This window comes from Myiozetetes cayanensis, unplaced genomic scaffold, assembly GCF_022539395.1.
Source record: "Myiozetetes cayanensis isolate MyiCay16 unplaced genomic scaffold, myiCay2020 scf1, whole genome shotgun sequence".
Classification (NCBI taxonomy): Eukaryota; Metazoa; Chordata; class Aves; order Passeriformes; family Tyrannidae; genus Myiozetetes; species Myiozetetes cayanensis.
Window position 1 is genome coordinate 27790140 of NW_026086604.1, and position 16388 is coordinate 27806527.

The 16388-nt window shown below is 41.5% G+C and overlaps 1 protein-coding gene across 5 annotated transcripts in view; it reads left to right on the forward strand.

Moving 5' to 3' along the window:
* The window catches only part of LOC126646680 (tumor protein D52-like), a 119593-nt gene that overhangs the window by 30058 nt on the left and 73147 nt on the right, over positions 1-16388 (forward strand). For 2 of the 5 annotated variants that reach the window (XM_050328180.1, XM_050328157.1), the window contains exons 3-8: positions 99-247; positions 1523-1624; positions 2723-2749; positions 7093-7134; positions 8535-8583; positions 9609-11069. In XM_050328180.1, coding sequence (XP_050184137.1) covers positions 99-247; positions 1523-1624; positions 2723-2749; positions 7093-7134; positions 8535-8583; positions 9609-9725 — 486 coding nt within the window. In that variant the 3' untranslated portion in view covers positions 9726-11069. Of the gene's footprint in view, positions 1-98; positions 248-1522; positions 1625-2722; positions 2750-7092; positions 7135-8534; positions 8584-9608; positions 11070-16388 lie in introns of those variants that run through there. The other 3 variants (XM_050328165.1, XM_050328169.1, XM_050328190.1) reach the window with 3 other exon arrangements.

Consider the following 16388-nt stretch of genomic DNA (forward strand, 5'->3'; position numbering starts at 1 on the left):
CTCTCCTGGTACTGATGTCTAATAGATGTTTTAAGAAATACATAGTTAAATGGCTGGGTATATTGCTTGTTAACCTCTTATCAACTCTTCTGTCATAGGTGGAAGAAGAAATCCAGACACTCTCACAAGTGCTAGCTGCCAAAGAGAAGCATCTAGCAGAGATCAAGAGAAAGCTGGGAATTAACTCCCTACAGGAACTAAGGCAGAATATTACCAAAAGCTGGCAAGATGTTACATCAACCACGGCGTATGTACCAGCTCATGATGATTGTGTAGGCTGTTGAGGTGAAAACTGTTTAGTTCTTGTGTCATGTCTAAACCCTCTGTTCTTGTGAAATGAGGTGTGTGTAGATAACACAAAGTTGCACTAAAACTTAGCTGGATAAATCAACATAGCTTTTTTTAAGAAGGACACTGCTAGTCGTATCTCATGCAAAGGAAGAATGACTGTAATGCAGGCTATTCTAAGACACTTTGTTTGTTTGACAGATCTGAGAGACTGACAGATCTATTGAGATACCAAGGTGTCCTGAATCCAACAGAACCTTTCGTTTCCACCCTGAAAAATTGTTGGAAACTGAGCTCATGCAGAAAGAGTCCACTGTCACAGTTACTATTCTTGCCAAACACAACTGTTAGCTTAAAGTCTAGAGTGAGCTGGCTTCTGCAGTTAATGCATAGAATGTAACAGGATGTACCTCAGAGTTTTTATGCTGAAGTTTATTGACAGAACTGCTTGGTACAAGAATTTAGACACTTGACACAAAAACAAGACATTTTTCAGTGTGTGTGCAAGGTGTTGTTTTCTTGAGTCTTATTTTCTCTTGAGTTTGTGTTTGTTTGTTTTAATTTTTTTTTTTTTTGTTTGTGTGAGTTTGTTTTATTTTTTGGCAAGTCCTACAAAAGCAGATAGAGTCTGTTCTGGTAGATTCTGTGGGAGGAACATGATGTATGTGTGAGCAATTTATATATTGTGTTGCAGTTTTACAAGCTTTTATAAGCTTTTATATAGTTTTATAGGTACTATAAGTTATAAGTGCCAAGCTGGCTGCTGGTCTCTTTGCTAGAAGAAAAGGAAATCAGTGCCAAGAAGAAGGTGGAGTTTGATAAAGTAAATAATTGCCTTGTCACCTGTTAATAACCAATTATAAATGTATTTGTAATGCATGTTTGCATCTGGACAGTAACTTGTATCCAATTATGTGCTTCTTGTCACGAGACCTTGTTTACAGATACTATAAAAAGTCTGAGCTATCCTAATAAATCGGACATATTTTAAATCTCATAGGTCATGTATATATGTCTTGGAGCCTCTCCATCAACAAGGTTCATTTTGGTGACCCTCAAGTCAGTGGTGGCAGAGATGCTGTAGCTAGAAGGGACTGCAGTCTCTTAAGTAGGTTGTCCATTAGACCCCAAAACTGAAGTATACCTCTGCATTTGATACAAATGTACATACACTACAAGATTCCTTATGTGTTCTATTAAAATAACCAAAAACCTAAATTTTGTTTGAGCACAGGTATAAGAGAACATCAGAAACCCTGTCTCAGGCTGGTCAGAAGGCTTCTGCTGCTTTTTCTTCTGTTGGTTCAGTCATAACCAAGAAGTTTGAAGATGTCAGGTAGGTTTCTTTAGCTTTTCTCAAGAGGTTGCACTTTTTATTTAAGCAGGCAATCACTGAAATAAATTTATGCTGTTAACATACCTAGTACTTCTAAAAGTTAATCTATCAAGAGCCCTTGGCATCTGTTTTAGGAGAGCTAAGAGACTTGCTGCAAAATCTGCTTGTACATCCTCACTGATGCAGAAGAGTTCTGTGGTGTGTGCTTTATATATGCGAGAGAAACAATGTATGCTACAACCTCCACTACTGCTCTTACTTTTCTGGTGTGATTGCAGGTGGCAGTGTCTCTGCCTGCCTCTCTGATGCACATAGCACTGTCATTTCTCTTCTCTGACTTTCTCAGAGTGGATTCTCTTGTGGAATGCTATATTTAGACAACTAGTATCTTTAACTGTTTGTGGTTTGACGGTTTTTGTTTTGTTTTTTGGGTGTTTTGTTTTGTTTGTTGTTTTTCTTGTTTTGTCTTGTGTGTGCATTCCTTCCAGATGTGTTTTATTTTTTGTAAGCTGTTCTGCCTCATAGAAGTGGCTTGATTTTATTACATTTTTAAGAGATTATCAAGCACTTTTCAATTAACTATTGTTGGCATACAACATATTTTGACTTTGTGTCAAATGACACAAATGCCAGCCCTTCATGCACATTTAGGTCAGTCCTGTGGTCATTTTTAGCACCGTTGAGAGCTGCATGCAAAACTCCTACTGGATGCACTACATTCAGATGCTTAGCTTACAATTCTTTGATTATGTAGTTTTTACTACTGGAGCATAGACAATTATTCATCTTTGCATGTAATTTGTTGTGAGTAATGGGTTAAACTCATTTTTCAATTATTGGGCATGAATGGTGGGTTAAACTTATTTTTCAATTATTGGGCAAATAAAAATTCACACATTCTGACACATAATATTGCTGCATTGGAATAAAATCAGTGTAATAAAATCAGCCATCTGGTTTAAAGTGCTGCCATTAACCTCTTGCTTTTTGAAGTCTAGTGAGAAAACACTTTGAGGTGCAGCTACACAGTTACATATTTTTCGTCAGATTTATCAGAACTTCCTTTCTCTCTTTAATGCTTACTCTGGCATTGTGCAGACTACAGGCATTTTCACATTCCTTTAGGTAAGGTGGGCGCAAGAATTGTTTCTGAAACTAAGCATGTAGTCAGACTGTCTCCATTAAAATCTTTAATTAAAAGTTTTGTCTGTAAAAGGTAATTTCTTCTTTTCTCCAGTGTTAGTTAATGTAAAACCAAAGCTCTTTTAACATCAGGGAAGAAGTTTCTTCATGTTCACCTGCTAACTACCACAGAACATAAAATCTTGAGTATACTTCATAATCAATTAGTCTCTCTTCCTTGTAAGAAAGGAACCCGCTAAAATGATTCTGCAAGGTTTTTTTGTCAAGAGACAGAATATGGTGTTGAGGTCAATGGCATGCAGGATTCCTCCTCCTTTGTCTGTATCATGTTTGTGCCGTGACAGAGTAGAAATTTCCCCCTTTTTGTGTCTATTGCAATATCTGGTTAGCAGTGACTCTAAGAAAATTACTGGAATCTAAATGTAAACTAGGTTATACATTCCCTCTTCATAGTTTGTCCAGTGAACAGTCCTTGAGTTAATTACTTTAGCAGCACCGGTATTTTAGTTACCTTGTCTGCGTTGCCTTTTATCTGCTTAGTCTAAGCAGATATTCAATGTTTTCAGTAGTTAAAATTCCTGTGTAGCATCTTCTGTCCATTGCCTTTCATCTGTCTATGCACGCCTGAGTCTGGCTTCATCTTTTCTGTACTCTTGCCCTAAGTAGCTAAAGACAGCACTAGGATCTCTATAAAGACTAGGGATTTGGCTCCTAGAATACTAACTAGGAGCTATAGCCCCTGGGGACAAGATGGGTGGTGGCACAGGATGGCCTCTGAAGTGAGCTCAATTTGCTCAGATATAAGAAGAGCAGCTGCTCTGAAATTCATCCCCATTAGCATCAGTGAGGTAATGGGAGCCTGGAAGATGTCTCTGTACTACCTTTGGGATGCGGAGCTCAGCTCCTCACTTTTCAGGGTTCATTCACCTTCCTTAAGGCTATGGTGTTCTATTAGTATTAGACTATTGCATTGGTCAAGGACAAGGACAGACTCAGAGCTGTCTTCTGTCTTCAGGAATTTAATACCTCAAAAGAAGAGTGTCCTAATTACTCTAGTTAGTAGCTATGTGGGTGTTGAGTACTCCTTATCAGAAACTGGGCCACTGGGAGGTAATGTAACAGTGCTAGAGGAGTCCACACCATTGGTGTGTTTCTTGGGGAGAATCACGGCAATGGAAATTCAAGGTACTGTTACAAATTCAGGAAAATGGGGTTTTAAAAATAAAACAAAATTGTGAAACATTAGTGCTGTTCAAGATATTAGTTGCGCTTAAGCAAGAGATTAAAAACCTTTGAGTTTTTTTGGTTTTCATGAGAACCAAATTCATCTGGGATTCAACCAGTGAATTCAAGTCCCAGGGTTATGTGACTACTCAGGTCGTGTCTACTTTTAAGACTACACAAGTCTGAACTTCAGAAAGTTTTAGCTGCCTGAATTCTTTCCTAAAAATGAGAATTGATGGGCCTGATACTTACTTGAACTAATACTGAATATGCAAGTGCATTTTTATTCTTAAAGTGGCGGCTTCATCATGGCTTCACTTTCCTTGTATAGTTTTAGTTGAGGGACTTCTCAGCTTTAATGGTGTGCTTTCTTCTATGTTGGACTATTTCTGTGTGCTCCATGCAGCAAAAATCACATGCAGGTCTTCATTCTTGCACTGCAAAGTGATTTTGTAGGGAGGCAGAGAAGGGAGCGAGGCAGATGGTGCAGCTGTGAACTTGGAAAGTACTGAAATGGAGGGGAAGGGAGGACTGGTAATGCAATGTCAGTGCATTATTGCTTCCTTTTTTTGCTTGTTTCCTCTGCTCTTTGTTATGCTGACATGAACTTTGTTCCTTCTTAGGTTTCTCTTAATACCTTTATCCTCCTTTATAAAAATGTCTTGAAGTTGTGATGAACTAACCTTCCTTGTGCAGGCAACATCAGTATTATGTGCAAAACAACAGCAGTACCAAGATGCAGTGCTCTTCAAATTTCTGAGCAATCACGACTTTGCACTTGGCTCCTCCTGCACTGTATCTGTATTATGGAGCACAAGTCCATCTTTGCCTTTTTCTGAGATGGCAGAATAACTTTCTTTGCTTGCTGTGAAAGTCTGATATATGATCGTGGATTCCTAAGTATCATCATTTATCAGTGTATCAGCTGGAAACTTAACTACTAACAAAAGCAAATAGTGTGTATGCACTCTTCAGACCATGTTTTTAGGCAGGGACTCTGGCATAGGTCCTTGTGCCTTTTCAAAATGTGAGGCAATGTAGTAGCTTTATAAAATAATCATGTAAAGGATAAGAAAGCTTTTAAAGCAATACAAAATATGTGGAAGGCTGGTGAGCAATTTAACTGTGTCTTTTTTATTAATTGTTTTTTAAGTGAGGGGTTTGCTTCTGAGCATTGTAAAACGAGTTTCTCTTTTTCAAACTGCCCAGCTTGGACTAGTTGTGAGTGAGTGCTTTGATATGGCACTCTGTCATTTGGGGAAGAATGCAGGTTCTCTTCTTTATAAAGCCTTTCAAGGATTAATTGTGCTTCTTTGCACTACTTGAAGAACAGGTGATGTTAAAAAAAGATCAGCTGCACTTATCTAATCCAGTTCTCTTGCAAACCAGATCATTGTGATAAAACTATCTTATGGTGTCATACGAAATGGATACTGAGTGTATATGTGTGTTGTACAGCAGCAAGTAAATCCTTTGTGAGTGTATGAATAGTTCTTCTATTAAATGATCTCTGATATTAAACTTCTGTAGAACGTATTAAAAGATCTGCAGTACACTATAGGTTGTTGCTTTTCAGTGTGAGCAGGTCTACAGTTTGTAAATACATGTATTTCACCCTCTTTAGCCTTAAGCTTCTTGCAGGTTGAGGGGAGGTGGCTGAGCATGACTGGAACTGGTTGGTGTCAGTGTAGTTCTGTAATAAAGCCTGTCACGTAGCAAGGCCAGAACGTGTCAGTCCACGTCTCAGCGAGGAATATAAATTAGAGCCCAGAAGACAATCAGCTTCTCTGTGTTCTGGAAAAGCCCATGCAAGTCAGTCCTTGCGTAAGATGAAACACAGCAGAAATGGGGTTGGGGAAATGGATGAAATGTGACTGTGCTTTACTGATGTGCCTTTGCATATCTGATTCCCAGTACACTGTATGTACAAATCAATCTGTAGTTGTGCATCTGCCCTAAGGGATCCTAACCTTAAGGGAACTTTTCACTTGTGTAGTTTGCCTGTATCACTGTATTTTACTGATGAGCCTCCAGAAAGAATCCCTTAAAACTCGTTCGGCAAGGAACATAGAACTTTTTTGCTTCTGTGAATGTATCTTCCATTGTGCTGAGATACTAATTGAAAGTTTGGAGGTACAGCATATTGAGAGAGTTATTTCCCTTCCCTCCCCTTCTCCCTCAGCAATTGCCTGGAAAGTATTCTCTTGAAAGAGAATTATAAAGCCCAGACAAAATTTGACATTGCAAATATAGTTATGAACATCTGTGATGATCAGTTTTAATAATTTTAAGTTACTGTTGTGGTATTTGATAAGAAACATTTAAGACTTGTTTGTATCAACAGTAAAGAGGGATTTTATACATGAAAGTAAATTGGATTCCAGGTGGTCTTGAGGTTATTTGGGAGCTCCTTAATCTACATCTGGTCACCATCTATGAGTAGGTGTGTGTTCTTACTAAACAAACAGTAATTATACAGAAACACTGGCTGGTTACAGAAATCCTCCATGAATTTCAGAACACAGAACTAGGACTTCCTCCCTGTCCCCAGCATAAATCTGACCTTGAATACAGATTGATTTGACTGCTCTTTCTAGATAATGTATATTGATGAGTAGATAATTTGTATTGATGAGTATGGAAATCTTACAGTGAATTGAAATGCAGGCCTTCTGAATGTAGGGATAATTCTTTTTGGTAGGAAGGTGAGTTGACTGATAAGACTCTTGAGTGTTCACTTTCTACTTGATATCATCCAGACTGTAAATGCAGCATGACTCTCATTGACTCTCGTTGCTTGAGAAACCTAATGAGTAGAGAGACTGTTGCAGCTAAGCAGAATAAGTACTAACAAGCATGGCACTTGAATCTCTCTAAAAGAGAAAAAGATTGTTGCAGCTTTTGCTCTGATGTACTTGTGTGTGTGCATGGCTAAGCAATCTAAAAAAGCAAACCCAAGCAGTTACTGTATAGGACTGTATAAGACTGTTTGGCTGTTTACCAAAGATAGTATCCAGAAGTCAGCTCTCTAAGCAAATTTCTTCTCAATGTAATACTTAAACTAATTTCTTGCTTTCTCTTTTCTTAATGCTGGCACTTAGTATACGCTCCATACAACATTCAATTAGTATGCCTATTATGAGGTAATGTATGTATAATCCAGCTGTTGTGTTTATTTATTTTCATGTGTAGAATTAAGTCAAATCGAACTTAAATCAACTAACATAGGTTTAAAACAAAACCAAAAAAATCCACCCAGCTTTGTAATGGATTTCCTGTACTAACATATAGGATAAAGTCTGTTTTACTTCTGTTTAATGGTGGTGGCTATCAACATAGGGAATGTGACCAAGTGCACTTCCCTGCTGCTTAGGAAAACTATAACAACTTTTCCCTGAAAAATTACGTTAGAATTGTAATGCTGCTAAGTGATTCCAAGTTTAAAAGGCAGTAGCTTGGCCTATGTTTTTGAACAATGAAAATGAGTAAAAAAAAAAAAACTACTGTGGTTTCACAAAAAGTCTCTTGGTGACTTGAGGTGCTTGCCTTTTCTCTCCCCTTGCTTGGCACTGTGTCCCTCTATCTCCTGAGAGTCTAGTTTGTATATGTGTCACTTTGTGCTTTCCCAAGTGAGAGAGTGCTGCTAAGTGTGGGTGACCTACACAAATACCAAGCAAAGGGAGAAGGGAAGCTTCAGACATCTTCTTAAAAAAATCCTTCTCTTTAATATTTATATAATGAATTTTTGTGTCTGTTATGAATCCATAGTCCTGGGGCACTGAAGGCGAGCAATGTCCATCCTGTGTAAAGGCAGAAAAAGTGTACAACCTGCTGCACAAATCTGCACGTGGCAGTGACAGCTAGTCAGAGCATTCAGCCACTCTTCTGACCCTAATGGATAACACATTGGCCCTCAGCGTTGGAAATCCCAAGTTGTCCTGTTCTTTGTATACAGAACTTACCGTTTGTAATTACAGCTGCCTCTGGCACTTAAAGACAAGGGGGAGTCTCCCTTAAATTTAACATGTTAGAAGAAAATGCCACTGTGAACCATGTTTTATTAATTGAACATGTAGCCAATTAAACTGAACTAGTTTTCCTATAAAAAGTGGGAAAACTCTGCTGAGCTTGCTTCAGCAGTAATGTACTAGGCTAACCAGAATCGATGACTAAACTTTTCTGAAGAAATCCTTTAAGCCAGAAACCTGTTTGAAATCACTGGTAATAATAAGCTAAACCTAAAATACTTACTAGTTCTCCCTCCCATGTTGATATGAAGAATCCTATTGCTGGGCCTGACAGCGTTAGTTGCCAAAGATAAAAGTGAGCCTTCAACTTGAGTGTGTTTTAGTTTTAGTTTTGTAGTACTTAGGGAGATTCAGAGCTAAACTATTTTTGGGCTGCCCTTAAAACAAGGAAAGAGCCCCAAACAAACGAATTTCATGTTCCCATTGGGAAAATGCAACTGTCTGCTTGTTTTCTGATATTTATAGACTAACCAGATATGGTTCAAATTCTGTGGTTCCTTTTTTTGTTTTCCTAGAAATTCTCCTGCTTTCAAGTCCTTTGAGGAAAAAGTTGAGAACTTTAAGGTAAGCATTACTAAAACACCTTGGTGATTGTGGAGCTGTGGATGTGGAGAAAAGACTGAAGAACTTAAGTGTAAATGATTTCTCTGCCTAATGATTTGCAAATGAAAAAATGGGCTTCCTGCACCTCTTACAGGAGGATACTTCTAACTGGAAGAACTAACAGGCAGCTAACCTACACAAACAGCTAGTATAGCATACCTAGTATTAGGTACCCACAATGCTCTAGGCTTTTATTTTGTGCCTTTCTAGGGACTAGTATCCCATACAGGAGAATAGCTTGGGAAGCTTCTCCCATTTCTGGCATAAAAGATGCCTTAATTTAAAATGTACTCACAAGAACCTCAAGTTCCAGAAACAACCATTAATAGCTTCTCCAGGTAAAAGCTCACTTCAAAAATAACTAATACATGGAACTGGAACCAGGTTTGACTTTTCTCATGGGCATACTCGTGGGTTGGATGAGAAGCATGCAGGTGATGGCATGGGGAACTACACATTCTCTTGCAACCAGTTGGCATTAACAGCCCTGCAGTCCCACAGGGGTGGGAAGTGAAAAGGTAAACTTGTTACCTGGAGAAAGTAAGATAGTTGCTCTGCTGCAGTAAAGATCTCAGGAATTACTGTTGAGACATAAAACTGCTCAGAGTTCTTTCTTGAGCAATGCAGAAGCAAGTTTTAACTCTGAATCCTAAATGGCTTGAAAGGCTGCGTGTCTGAATCCATTTGTAACTTTTGAGGGTATGTGAACCTCTGGACTCTGGAATCAGCCCCTTGTATATAAGGGCTGTGTTGTGTATCTCAAAAGACAAAGGGAGACTGCTGTGCTAATTTGCTGGTGAGTATTTCCTGCTGGATATGTGAAGACTTGTATTCAGAGTATTGTGGAGGTTGCTCAGTCCTGGAAAAGCTGCTGTGCTGAAGAGAGTTACTAAACTTACTAATGCAGAGGTACTGGTTTTGTACCATTTAAGCATGTCTGGCGTGCCAAGTAACTACTATTTTATGTTGGGGCTCTCTCTATACAGTCTAAAGTTGGAGGAAGCAAACCTGCCGGGGGAGACTTTGGAGAAGTTCTCAACTCTGCTGCCAATGCCAGTGCCACAGAAACTATTGCAGAACAGACAGAGGAGGAGACCCACTGAGATTCCTGCCTGTCCTGCTACCCACTGCCAGATGCTGCAAGCAAAAACCAAGCACACTTGTAACATTCTCTGCGCTCTTTCCACCAGATGTGCTTTTATGTAGCACGTAGTTATTTACCAGATTAACTGATACCAGGCTTGTTTGTGGGTTCAAAATATTTTTGAAACTAAAATACATTGTTTGGGGTTTTGTGTGGGAAGGGGAATTTTTATGCCTTTCAAGCATTTAAAGGACTTACCTGTAATTTAAAGGCAACCTTTAAAATACAGCAATGAAAAAAACAACTCTTTTGAGAAGTTAATTATACTGTACAGATACTGTGGATACGTCATTTCTTTTCAATCTGCTCAACTTAATCATTATAAATCTACTGCTGCTGCCAAACTGAAGCTTGTTACTTCAGTCCCTTGTGATTATTTCAGTTGAGTGTTGCCTGCAAGGGACACAGGACTAGGAGGAAGGATCACTCCTAGCTAAAGAAAGGACTTCCATTTCAGCAGGCTTTACACGAGTTATAGCAGGATCACACATGGGTAGGAATGTACTGTCTTATGAGCATGTTCCTCATGCAGCAGATGTGGATGGGTAATACAGAACATCTAAGATTTACCCATTTATCTGTGCTTTGTCCACGTAGGAAACTTCTGACCAATGCCAATGGAAGCAAGATGCCTCATAGTGCTGGTTTGGTTCAGTCCCCGTAACATTTTCAGTCGTGTTTTTGCACAGGATGTCAGTGTGGTATGGTAACACTCTTATGAAGGTTTGACCAGTTGTGAATAGATTCATCTTCACTCACATGTGGTGGTGTCACATTCACACTAACAAAGCATGGACTGGAAGAATGAGCCTGAGCACAGAACTGGTTCTTTTTTAGGCATCAAGAGCATTGCTCCTAAACTCTTAATGTTGCTTCCCTTTTAGGCTGACCCTTGAAAACATCTGCTACACCATCTTACTGTTTTTACGTGTTAAAGGCCTGTACTTCTAGCAGCACCCCTGTCCCTGTTCATGACCCCAGAAATCTGTTTTGAGAGGTGCACAATGTCATCGCTCAGCATAGCTCTCTTACAAGATCTGTCCTCCTACGTGTTATCTGCTGTACTCCTCAAATTTCTTGTGTTTTGTATGTTTCTGGCACATGGTATGGTTAGAACTTTTTATCACTGCGCTTAGAACTGGAAACAAGTTTTGCTACATTTGTGTGAAATCCATGAAACTTCAGCCACCACAGATGTCTGGAGGAAAAAAAGTTGGCTCCTGACAACCTTGCTAGCATGTCAGATGTAGAATATATGTTTAATCACATGTGAGAAGCTTAATAAAAAACTGTATGTGAGGAATGTATTGTCCCGTGAATATGGAGGAAATTTTCTTTCTAATTGAAACAGTCCTCAAAGTCTGGTTTCAAAGCAGTGCTGATATATACTACTGTACTGGGGGGGGAAGTCTGCGTGGCTGAGCTTGGCATTTCTAGAGAAGACTAAGTGTAGATTGCCTTCTAGTGGCTTACATGAAATTACAGAATCACAGACTTGTGAGGGTTGGAAGGGACTGCTGGAGGTCCAACACCCTTGCCCAGACAGGGTCACTTAGGTTACACAGGTCACACAGATGTCCAGGTGGGTTTTGAATGTCTCCAGGGAGGGAGAATCCATTACCTCCCTGGGCAGCCTGTTCCACTGCTCTGCCACTACATTAAACTGCCCTGATTACATCGTGAAGTTCAGAAAATGGGTTGAGATGTACCCTCAGCCTTCGACAGCTCCACCTTAGCAAAGCAAAGGAGAATTGAATGGTACAGGGAGAGTGTTGCTCTTCCTCTGTCGGGTCAGTGCTGCGTAGGGCAGGTTCTTCTGGAACGCGATCCTTGTTGTATGAGATTTTATTTATTTATCTGAGGAAGAGAAGGGTCATCTAGTCTGGAGTTGAGCTGTTTTTCAAGGAAGATTTTTTTTTTGCTAATGACCAAGTGGCAGCATTATTTTACTGTAATACAGTATTACAGGGAAGCTTTGCAGCTGCAGCCTCACATGAGCTTCAGGTGTGTCTTCCTCTGCCCACACTCTCTGCCCCAAGTCCTTTTACTTCAGGGGTGTTGCATTATCACAGAATCAGTGAGGTGGGAAAAGACCTCGTGAGATATCCGAGCTGTGACGGATCACCACCGAGGCAGTTAGACCATGGCCCCTAGTGCGGACCCGAGGGAATGGCCTGAGGTGGTGTCAGGGGAGGTTTAGGTTGGATGTGAGGAGGAGGCTCTTTGCCCAGAGGTGGCTGGGCACTGCAACAGGCTCCCCAGAGAAGGTCACAGCACCAAGCCTGACAGACTTCAAGAAGCATTGGGACAATACTCTCAGGTACATGGTGTGACTGTTGGGGTTGGTCCTGTGCCGGGCCAGGAGTTGAGCTCCGTGATCCTTGTGGGTCCCTTCCAACTTGGTATGTCCTGTGATTCTGTGAAGTTCTACGTCCAGTCTTTCCTTAATCACCTCCAGGGACGGTGACTCCACCATCTCCCTGGACAGCCAGTTCTCGTGTCTAGCCACCCTTTTCGTGAAGAATTTCGTCCCGATATCCACCCCCAGCCCCTCCCGGCGCAGTTCCCGCCCTCTCCCCCGTCCCGCCGCCGCTCCCAGCGCGTCTCCCGTGGCCCTCACCCAAGATGGCGCTGCCCGCTTCAGCCGCCCGCGCCGCGCCTGCGCGGGGTGCGGCCCCGCCCGGCAGCGATGGCGGCGCGGTGCTGGTGGCGGGTCGCGGCCCGGGCTGGGGCTCGGCCGTGTGGGGCGGCGCTGACCCCGGCCCGCGGGGAGAGCAGGGCCGCGCCGGCCGCCGCCGGGACCCCCCCGCAGAGCACGGAGCAGCGCCCGGGCGGCGGCACCGCGGGCTCTGGCCCCCAGCAGGTGAGGGCGCGGCGCGGGTCGGGCCGAGGCAGCGTCCTCTACTCGGCCCTGGTGAGGCCACATGTGGAGCACTGCGCTTGTTCAGGTTTGGTCTCCACAGTTCAAGGAAAACAAGGAGCTGCTGGAGAGGGTCCAGTGGAGAACCACAAAGGTGATGAGGGGTCTGGAGCGTCTCTTACGAGGAGAGACTGCGGGAGCTGAGCGTGTTTAGTCTGGAGAGGAGTTCACTGAGAGGGGATCCCGTCAATACATATAAATATCTCAAAGACGGCTGCCAAGAGGATGGTGCCGGACTCTGTTTAGTGGTGGCCAGAGACAGAACGAGGAGCATTGGCCGTAAACTGAACTACAGAACGTTTCACCTCAGGATGAGGAAGAACTTCACATTGAGGGTGGCAGAGCACTGGAAGAGGCTGCCCAGGGAGGTCGTGGAGCCTCCGTCTCAGGAGACATTCAAAACCCACCGGGAGAGGTTTTGGTGTAACCTGCTCTAGGTGACCCTGCCTTGTTGGGGGTTTGGACTAGATGATTTCCAGAGGTCCTTTCCAGCCCTAACAATTCTGTGATTCTCTTTTCACTGCTTCACCCTGGCTAGTAAGAAAATAGCCTGCAGATAAACATGGGCAGCTCGTATTTCTTTCTAACATACTCCTACAAAAATCTAATGTAGAAAGCAAGCAAGTAGTTTTGGTTGTGTAGAATGCAAGGTAACAGCCCTGTGGGCAAAGCCATATTATGGCTTTTACAGGCTGGCAGGGAGGACGTGGAAAATCTTTAATTGATTGTGGAGGGTCAGATCAAAGACCTGTTAGGCCAGTGCTCCAGAGACTTGTAGTGGAAATACAAGGACTTGCATGAGTGAAACACCTGTAGAATTGTATGTGTCTGAAGGCAGCAAAAGAAACAGTAGGACAGGGGTTGAAAGGATGCTGTATAGTAATGTGGAAAACCACAGTTCTCCAGGAGGCTGTTCTCAGGAGTAAAATTGAAGATGATGTGCTTGGCAAGGCCTGCACTGATAAGCAGGAGCACGAATGATTTGTGAAGAGCAGACCCTGCTCCTTAACTACAAGAGGAGGGCAACAGGCCTGTGTCCCATATGTTATGTGCCATTTGTTTTCCTGTTCCACCACCATGAAAACAGTCATGGAGAGATAGTGAGCTGTAGTTCTGCTGTTTATTGAGTCTGCACTAAGTAAAACACTGGAGCAAAGGACCACCCTGTAAACAACGGTTGAGTCCTGAAGGGTGTAAAAGATTTGTCCAAAACCTAGTTCACCATTGCCAAACAGGATCGATCTTGGAAGTGTGGTGAGGCCTTGGTAGCTGGCAGCCTTCATCCTTGGTGTTGTATCCAAGTGGTCTTTCTCCAGATGCCTGTTGTGGGTCTGTGGTTTTGAGATTCTGAATGGTTGGAACTTGGGAGAGATGAAGTGGTAAAACGAATTTAAAGATTTGTAAATAACCATCACTTTCTCTAGCAGTGCAGGGAGGTTTTTTATACTGATTTTCCCTACATATTGTGACTGTGCCTGTTAGTAAACATGCAGGGAAACACAAAAAAGCTGTTTGTACTGATGTATCACAATAAATCTCTTCCAGGCTGAAAATACCTGATCTCTGATTATTTTTCAGGTGGAAGTGATTCCATGTTGCTCTTTGTCCTTGACAGTCGTCTTTTTGTAACTTTTTTCAGTTGTTTGCCCACACCAGTGGGATTACTTGGAGTGTGCCCAGTAGGATATGGAGATTAATGCTGTGAATTATTATTGCAGGACTGGTGTGGTAGTGGGAGTGTAGGGAAATGCCTGTCACTGAATCCAAGACCTGATATCCCAGATTACTGCAAAATCTGTAACATTCTGTTTTCCATTGAAAATCCACACTATCAAAGCTGGCTATGCAACGATCAAACGTTTGTCTAACGCAGGATGCTGGCTCAGGTGGTGTCCAGGGGGATGTCCACAGAAGAATTTCGGAAGAGGGTCACCTGATCCAGCTGTAAGAGATACTTAGGGATTTAGGAAGTTGATTTTTTTCCCCTTTTTTATTTTTCTGCTAAAGTAAGAAGCTGGAAGCATTTTTTCTTCTGTCTATAAATAATTATTCATCAAGCCTTTAAAAACTCAAATGTTACCTAGTAATCACAACATCGTTTCCAAGTGGAATTACATGTACAAATATAAAATAATGCAATACCTGAAATCAAACTAGGCATGAAAAATGAATATCTGGATTACAGCCCTGAATTTCACTTTACTGAACTACTTTTTCTCTTGAACCAGAGGAAGAAAAGTAACTTGCTTTGCAGTGTCCCAGTGATGTTCAAAGCAGAACAAGGTGATGAAGATTATCATGACTCTACTTTCATGCTGTTCTTAGCCCAGTTACTGCTCCATGAACCTGAGTGACATTGATGATTATTCACTGTTTGCTCTTTCAAGAGTGTGCACAAGAGGGAGTGGATTTTGGTGAGAATGAAGTAGCAGAGGAGAGTGGCATATTGAAATGAGGAAAATGAAAGAGATATGAATTGCAGAGTAATCTGTTCATTCTGTGTAGTTTCCTTGAAATCACATTTTCGCCACTTTTAACTGATCTTTGATTGCTATGAAGTGTGTTATTTGGTAAATAAACTTTCCCATAGCTGGGAGCAACCCTGGTGCTACTGGGGCTCCCCTCAGAAGAGGGTGCAGTGGCTGTAGCTGCATCCCCTTTCTGGGGTGCCCTGCATCAGCAGGATCTGCGCTTTCGAGCAGGAGGACTGTGGTCTTGCTCATCCCTTACCTCAGCTGGCAAATGGACAGGCCCAAAGCACTGCCTGGCTTTTGCTGTGCTTCACCCTGTAAGAGCCAGAGGTGCTGTTTGGGTCCTCAGTGTTTCTCTTTATTTTGGGGAGAAGCTTGATAATATTTCTGTACAGATTTCCTCTGCCAGCTCTTTTTCTTTCGTTTTTGGAACAGTGACTTATTTTAGGCAGATATAAGGAAACTTGTTAAATGGGCATGTTGACATGTGTTTGTGTTCAGATGATTCAAAAAGCATGATGATATTTTCCCTAAAACTCTTTTAAGTGTTTTGTGCACAGCAGCAATGTGTACTGCTGACCTTGCTTCAGAATTGCCTGGTGGTATCTTGCTGTGTTAGTAATTTTTTAGGGGGTTGTGTTTGTGTGTTTTAGTTTTTACGTTCATTTTACTGTTCTGTTGTTACTGTTTTGCAAGTAGTGAAATTTACAGAGCAGGCAGATAAATGTTGATTAAAACTGTTGAAAAGGTGGCAACTTGGTGAGCACAATATTCTGACAGACCCACATGATATTTAACTTTGTCTACAGCAGACAGCTCAATTCTTACTGCTTTTTCATTCTGCATTTTTACAATATGTAAGTTTTGTATTATAAACTGAACAACAACATCAACAACAAAAGATAAGTTTAAGGTTCTTTTAGAAGGATGGGAAATGCTTTAGGTGTTACCTTCATTTACAGATTAAAGCTGTCTGCCTAGCAAAATTGGAAACCTTGTGTTTTAGGAAGGATGTGATGGTTTTTGTTGATACAGTTAGAGAAATGGGTCTTGAGCTGCGTTCTTCTCTCAGTTGCCAAAGTTCAGAGAAAATGTAAGAACGAAATAACTAATTAAGAATAAATGCACATTTTTGTGCACTGAATAGTCTAAAAATGTTTAAAATATGTGTGGGAAGTTTGTCAAGTGTCTTTTTATGAGTTAGCACTGTGTTAGCTTTGCTGCTAGTCAG